The 7,720-nt window shown below is 36.4% G+C and overlaps 1 protein-coding gene across 1 annotated transcript in view; it reads left to right on the top strand.

The window, feature by feature from the left end:
- Positions 1-3,677: 3,677 nt before the first annotated feature.
- LOC148955253 (maltase 1-like) overlaps positions 3,678-7,720 on the top strand; it is an 84,741-nt gene continuing 80,698 nt past the window's right edge. The window contains exon 1 of the mRNA XM_089101206.1: positions 3,678-3,743. Within this exon, the coding sequence (XP_088957332.1) occupies positions 3,696-3,743 (48 nt within the window). The 5' untranslated portion in view covers positions 3,678-3,695. The remainder of the gene's footprint in view (positions 3,744-7,720) is intronic.

Raw genomic sequence — 7,720 nt, 5'->3', positions numbered from 1 at the left:
AAATAGCATCTATGCAGTACAAATAATAAAGCTATATTTTTTTCTTAGAAACCCTCGGCCTCGGGAGGGTTACTGCCCAAACGCGAAGAAAAAGTTTTGTTTTTTCACTTTACAATGATGGTGATAGAACTGAGGCTCTATAGGCTTTTAAAATAGAAAAAGATTGTTAGCCTAAATTATAATCTTGGATGTAAATGGCATCTATACAGTATACATAATAAAGCTACCTTTTTTTCTTAGAAACCCTCGTTCCTCTTCCTGCTTAACACGAAGAAACAGTTTTGTTTTTTCACATTACAATGAAGTCTATAGAATTGAGGCCTGTCCCCCTCCCCCCTTTCAGCCATGGTCTCAATATATTGTCAGACCTTAATTTGGAAATAACTTGTTTAACTTCTCCAAATACAGATTGTGTAGACCTGCGGTTAATTATTGCAATTGTCTGAAACCGTTTTAATTTGATGGAGAAAAACAATCCCCCTCTCCCCCTTTTCAGCAATGTCATAAAAATATTGTTAGTAATTATTTTTAGAGAATAACTTGTTTCGCTCTTACATAGAATATAGAATTCCAATGTCCTAAATATCTATCGCTAATTTTGCAGACAATTAGTTCTCCACTATTTTCAGACAAACACAGAATTACGAAAAGAGCATTGAAAACCTAGATTGGCTGAAACCGCTAGTGTAAACAAAAAAGGAAAAGGGTGACAAATTATTTATAACCTTGCGCGCGGAGAGCTTATGTCAAAACATAGCGGCTTAATGCCTAAGAGTTGACAGAAGTCAGTAACAGAAAAGATCACAATGCAGAAAGCAAGAATTTATCGAAAAAAGAGAATTATTCTATTTGCAAGAATTATCGTTGTAAAAACATTGGGGGGTTTTGAGGGGGTTTATTTAGTAAAAAGAACATATTTTATGTTTTCTATTGAGTATAACGATAGCATGGTGGAGTTTTGAATGGAGTGGGAGGGGGGATTTACCTAAATATACTGGAGGGTGACCAAGAAAAATAATTTTATTTTGAAAATTAAAAATGAAAATGTACTAAAACAGAACTTACATTGTAAATTGAGGCTGCCAAGGCTTCAAGCTCATCAATAATATTCATTCTTGTTTCCACTGTGTCACAATACTTTCTGATAATTTAATCACAATGCATGCCCGTTATATACGAAATCCCAAGGGCGAATTGTTATGCAATGGGTAAACCATATGTAAGTGAGCCTCTGATTGGTCTAGAAGGAGATGTAACCGAGTCTCTGATTGGTTTAGAAGGAGACACGTGATCCTGTTTCCTATTCCTGGATCTTAACATTCGCCCTTAGCGTGCACCTGGACAAACAACAACAACAAATAAATCAACTTTGGAAATTTAGTTCCCATTGATGAATACATTCCCCATAGAGGTTTTATAAATCATCGCCAGTTTCATTAAACTTGGTCATACAACAACAAATAACTCGACTTTTACATTATCCATCAGATATTAATAAACCATGAATAAACGGAGTCACGTTTGACGTTAGAGTCAATTGTGTATGATAGCATGGTGTTCGTTCAGTATTCAATGTCCATAAATGAAACCCCGTCATGAGTCCTAGATCAATAAAATTCCCAATCGATTACGTAATCAAGTTCTCGGAAATCCTCTTCCCCTTCGATTACGCAATCAATTTCTCAGAAATCTATTTCCCCTAGGGACTCTATGCCCATATATGGTGCCCCATCACGAGCTCATGAGGTTAGCCTAGGTTACGCAATCAATTTCTCGGAAACCTGTTCTCCCTGGGGATTTCATGCCCATATATGGAGCCCCCATCGAACTGACAGCACAGGTGTTCTCCCTAGGGACTCTATGCCCATATATGGAGTCCCCCTCGGAGTCAATAAGGCCTTTCTACTTATAATTCTAAAGTAATTCTAATAGAATGAAAAATAGTTGGTGCAGAATCTTATATACTTATAACAAAACAAAAAAATCGAACAAAATCCCCCATGCTTTTTATAGAATACGAACAACTTCAAGTATAATCCAAATTACTAATACAAAACAGAAATATTTCTTACAAATATAAAAATACCTTGCACAATTCTAAAATAGTTCTAACAGAATGGAAAACAGTTGCTGATGAGCACAAAATACTTGCTACAAAACACAAAATTCTAACAACACTTTTTTTCAATGTCAGAGACACATAAAAGTTAAGTTAGATTTGTTGAGGTTAGGTTAGCCTGGTCGGCCACGCTAATCTCACCCGAACGAACATAACTTAGAAGTCGTTAACTTGATGTAACCTAACCTATTCAGATATGCTGCCATTTATAACTATAGTGGAATTGATGGCAATAGTTGAGTTGTAATTCACGCTCGCGTGTCTCTGACATTGAAAAAAAATCCAGGGTGGAGTTGAATGTTGGCTGCAGGTACCCGGGGGTATGTTATATGGTCCAGTATTTACATTTCATGACGGTGTATTCTTGCACAATTTGTTTGACATAAAACAAGTACAAGAGAAAATTCAAGAAATATGCAGTTTTTTCGGTGTGCAAACTGTTTATGTTAAGGGAAATGTGCCAACTGATAATCTCTTAATAGCAGAATGCGATAAAGACATATTATTATTCAACCTGGAAGAATTCAATTCGGAGAAAAACTTGTATTCAGTTCATCACTCTGAGGAAAACAAAATGACTGTCTCAAATTTCGACTGGCTTTGTTTGGAAATTAATGGGCTTGAAAGAAATGCTTCTTGCTCTCCAACCTCTTTTTACTCTTAAAAGGGGCGTTAGAACTTTTAATTGTCAATAAAATTAGCTCCTTCAAAAGTTTCAATGATATTTCTAGCTATTGTAGAGCAGTGCTACATATGATATTGCTTATATGCCCTTTTGAAAGCCAGCATGCGTATAGTTTTTTCGTTTAATTGGCTCAATGGAGCTCTTTACTTTTCTTTGAAAATCTTTGTTTTGTCGAAAAAGATTTTTTACATTAATAGTGATAATAAGCAATAATAAGTAAAACATTTGAAATTACCAACTTACTATTATTATTTTTTGAGGAACCCGTCATACAGTAGACACTGCAAACAACAGAGAGAGAAAAAAAGGACAAGCTTTATGTCAAATAATTATAAGCCGCGCTTGCATCAACAGCAAATAATAGCCTCGTATCAAACTATTAAAAAATATAATAAATAAAAACTTCATATGAAATAATCAACCTTCAAAATCAAATAATCAATATTCATTAATAATAAATCAAATTTCATATCAAATAGCTATGAACTGTGCTTACATAAACAGCAAATAATAAAATAAAATAATATATACATTATAAACAAACATACATATCTAAACTAATACGACGCATTGGCATTGGATATCAAGGTTAATTAACTATCTTTGCGTGTTTTTTTTTAATTCAATGAAAATATGCCTCGTCATTTTTCAGAATATAATTGTGTTTATCAAGAACACTGGAAACAAACGTTACAAATTTCCCGTTGACAAAAATTCAGAATCTCAATTGATTCTCTCCGAAATGATTCATATAATATTTATAGAAGTCTCCACAGGAACTTTTTTTGGTAATCCCGATTGAGCAATTTAATTCCTTATCTATTATCTTTCAAATATAAATTTGAGACAATTTTTTTCCATTCAAGTTTGAAGGTCTATGTTGTGGAAGCAATGGATTACTGGATCACCTTTTTCTGCCTCCTTTTTACTTTCTCTTTGGTAGTAGAAGTTTTCACTTTATTTTGTGATTGGAACTCGTTTTGTTTTTAGAGTCGATGGATAGTTTCGTTTCAAATGAAGACTATTAAACTTATGAAATGTATGTTTGCAAATGTTTGCATTAGATAATAATCATTAAAAGTTGACTCATTTTTAGTTTCATTTTCCATATTCAACACTTAAATTTTATTATTCCCCTATCAAGTAAAAACATTGGAACTGAATATCAAAAGCGTTTTGAAAAGTGCACGACTTCATCCATTGATGGCATTCATGGGTGCCCGCAAGCTGAATATTATGGGGGGGGGTACCTGGTCTAATCGACATTTATAATGCTGTATAATAGAAATCTCAAAACAAAACTATCATAGGCAGCGCAATAGCACTGCCTAAGTAAAGAGCGATGTAGGTAAAACGTATTATTTGTTTTTTTAGACCACGCCACTTCTTATAGAAAGAAATGTCGTAGAAACTTTGAAAAGAGCTCATTTGATTGGAAATTGAGAGGGGTAGTGCCCTTTTTAATAGTCAAAAGTGATTGGAGGGCAACCAGCCCCCTCCACGCCAATAATTTTCCCAAACACATCCAGTAAAAATTTTTAGATAACCATTTTGTTCAGCGTAGTTTGAAGGTCCAGAATTTATGACTTTGAAGATGACACCCCCCCCCTCCACAATCCTCAGGACAAGTGTTGTAAGTTATGCCATGGGAGCATATAAGGTTTCTATAGAAAGGGTAGTCATAGAAACCTCGGAGGGGGCTCACCGGCTTGGTAATCAAAAGTTCTAGTAGCCTTTTTAAGAGTCAAAATTGATTGGAGGGCAACCAGCCCCCCTACACCAAATCATCTCCCCAGACACATCCAATCAAAATTGTGAGATAGTCATTTTGTTTAGCGTAGTTGAAAGGTCTAGAAATAGTGTCTCTGAGGAAAAATCCTTCCCCCCATAGCCCTCATGGTAAGGGCTGTAAGTTACGCCCTAGGGGCATATAGGGTTTTTATAGAAAGGGTGGTCGTATAAACTTCTTAGGGGGCTCAATGGATTGGTAATCAGAAGTTATAGTGCTCTTTTTAAGATTCAAAGTGATCAGAAGGAACACACACACACTTCGTATTTTCCCGAAATTCATCTGATAGAAATTTTAAGATAGCCATTTGTTGTTATAGAAACTTCGAAAAGGGCTCAATCGATTGGAAATTGAAAGGGCTACTACCCTCTTTAATAGTCAAAAGTGAGTGTAGGGCAATAAGACCCTGCCCCCTCCCCCGCGCCCATCATTTCCCCAAACCCTTTCAATCAAAAGTTTGAGGCATCTATTTTGTTAAAAAAAAAGTCCAGAAATTATGTCTTTGACGATGAGACCCCCCACAGCCCTCAGGGCAAGGGTTGTAAGTTAGTTCCCGAGGGCATATAAGGTTTTTATGGAAAAAGTGGCCGTATAAACTTCGGAGGGGTGCTCACTGGATTAGAAATTGGAAGTTCAAGTGCTCTTTTAGGAGTCAAATTTATACGATGGCGGCTATACCCCCCCCCCCCTAGAAATTTTGAGATAGGAATTTGTTCAAAAATAGTCCAGCAATCACATAACAAGGCCTTTGGGGTAGGCACAACCCCCAGAGTCTGGAGTTAAGGGTTGTAAGTTATGCCCCGGGTGCATGTAAAGTTTTTATGAAAGGGTTGATCCTGTGAACTTTAGAGGAGGTTTATTTGATTGGAAAATTCCATTTTAAGAGTCAAACGTAATGGGGGTAAAATATCCCTCCCTCCCTGACATCCTCTTTTCCCCAAACACATTCGAATCGATATTGCGAGATAGCCATTTTGCAACTCTTAGTCCAAAGAGCATATAACAGTGTCTTCAGTAATCAAATATAAGGAATATTTAGGCGGATGTTTAACTTAACCAAAACCAACTATGAGTATGTGGACTTTCAAAAAGCGTGACAATACAATATCTCAAGAACAACTTATTTTATTAAGTTAGACCTTTAATAGTAAGTTGTGTGGGGTTTTGAACTAGCCAGAAGGCACTATGCGTATACTCTTAATACTACCACTGGGTAGTATTAAGATGTAACTAGTATGGTAACTAATGACGCTAAGAGTATTAAGGTGAAACTTTTAGGAAGCGTTTAGGGAAAGTTCCAATTAAACGAAAAAACTGTATGCACTCAGGAAACTCTATGAAAACTGATCATTTTCCCCAAGATACCTTTCCCTTCTCCCATTAAACACTCTTAAGTTCCAGCTTGAAAAACTGGACAAACTATTTCATGGAAGCAGCCATTTAAAAGGTATTATCCTGCAGACAACTCCTCACTTTCCCTGAGAAGACATTACTTATGTATCTTCACTGCATCCTCTATCCCAGTGATCCCACACCAATTTTTGGCCATCCCCCACCTAGGTATTTCTAAAATCCTGATGCCCCCTCGTGAGATTTGAATTTTTCTACTAAAAACTTTACGCGTATCACAGGCAGCGCAATGGCACTGCCTATGTAAAGAGCGATGTGATCACAATGTATTATTTATTTATTTTTTGGGTTTTTGGTTTGTTTTAGACCAGGGCACTTCTTATAGAAGGAGTTGTCTTAGTAACTTTGAAAAAGGTTCATTGGATTGGAAATTGAAAGGTCGGGTGCCCTTTTTGATAGTCGAAAGTGATTGGAGGGCAGCCAAACCCTCCCCACGCCCATCTTTTCCCCAAACACATCCAATCAAGATTTTGAGATAGCCATTTTGTTCAGCTTATTTGAAAAGACCAGTAATTACGTCTGAGGATAATACCCCCCCCCCAAAGCCCTCGGGGCAAGGAATATAAGTTACGTCCTGGGGGCATATAAGGTTTTTATGGAAATTTTGGTCGTATAGCCTTCGGAGGGGCTCATTGGATTGGAAGTTCTAGTGCCCTTTTTAATATTCGATTTTTGAAAAGTTCTTTTTGAAAAGTTAGAACCATTTTTGTTCAGAGTAGTTGAAAGGCCCAGTAATTATGTCTTTGAGAATGACGACCCCCACCCCAAAGTATTTGCCCTGATTATTTTAATAATCATGACTAAAATAAATAAGATTATTTTAATGGCATTTTGTTATTAAAAATCCGTGCCTTCCAAGGTTTCCTCACCTTTCAGATTCAAATTTTCAGTGACAGAAAGCGGTGTCTCTCTTACAGTTGAAGATGAAAAAATCTTCTTCCATGAAATATTTTCATTGGGTGGCACTAATCTAGATACCGGTACCTTAAAACCAGTTACAATGTTAGTCAGGCAGAAGACCTTCGGATACGTCAATCCAACTAAAGGAGCAACATCATATATTATAATAGCCTTGCCAGAATTAACTGGTATCAACATCCAATCATCTAGTGTCATTTTATAAAAGGTTTTGAAAGGTTAACAAACACACCTTCTAGTGACTCATTTTGTGACTGGTGTGGGGATGAAATGTTAATAAAGGTATCCGAGAAGATTTTATCGAAGTGATCCCTGGTATGGTCACAAGACTCTCATGGTTGTCCATCAGAAGATTCACTGGTGTAGCAGCTGCTGGCTTGACGTCTTTAATGAAGTATTCCAGATATTCCTTAAATAGTTTTTCATTGGACCACCTTGACCTATTTGCTGCTGCAATAGAGCCTCATGGTACACCTATCAAGATATTTTTTTAACATTGACCCTATGAGATATTAACGTAGGTGGTATGCTAATACCACCAGCATTTATGGCACAAAAACCCCTTCGGGCTTTTTTCTGAGATATTTCTTTGCGTCTGAGCTAAGCCGATGCCGATTTGTTTCAAGGTCATCTAGACTGCTCGGACAAAAAAAAAAGGAGAAAGGGGGATGCATTCTAAATATGAATAATCTAGATGATGCTGAATAATTGACCTTCTTTTTACTTACTATTTTTATCTTGTAATAATATGTTGTTCCATTGACTGGTCAAAGGTACAATATTTATTGCGGTCAAAGGT

The sequence above is a fragment of the Artemia sp. Qi Xiang Cuo genome, chromosome 2 (genome assembly GCF_049724085.1).
Source record: "Artemia sp. Qi Xiang Cuo chromosome 2, ASM4972408v1, whole genome shotgun sequence".
Classification (NCBI taxonomy): domain Eukaryota; kingdom Metazoa; phylum Arthropoda; class Branchiopoda; order Anostraca; family Artemiidae; genus Artemia; species Artemia sp. Qi Xiang Cuo.
Note: the sequence above shows the minus strand (reverse complement) of the source record. Positions and strands in the feature narration are given on the sequence as shown.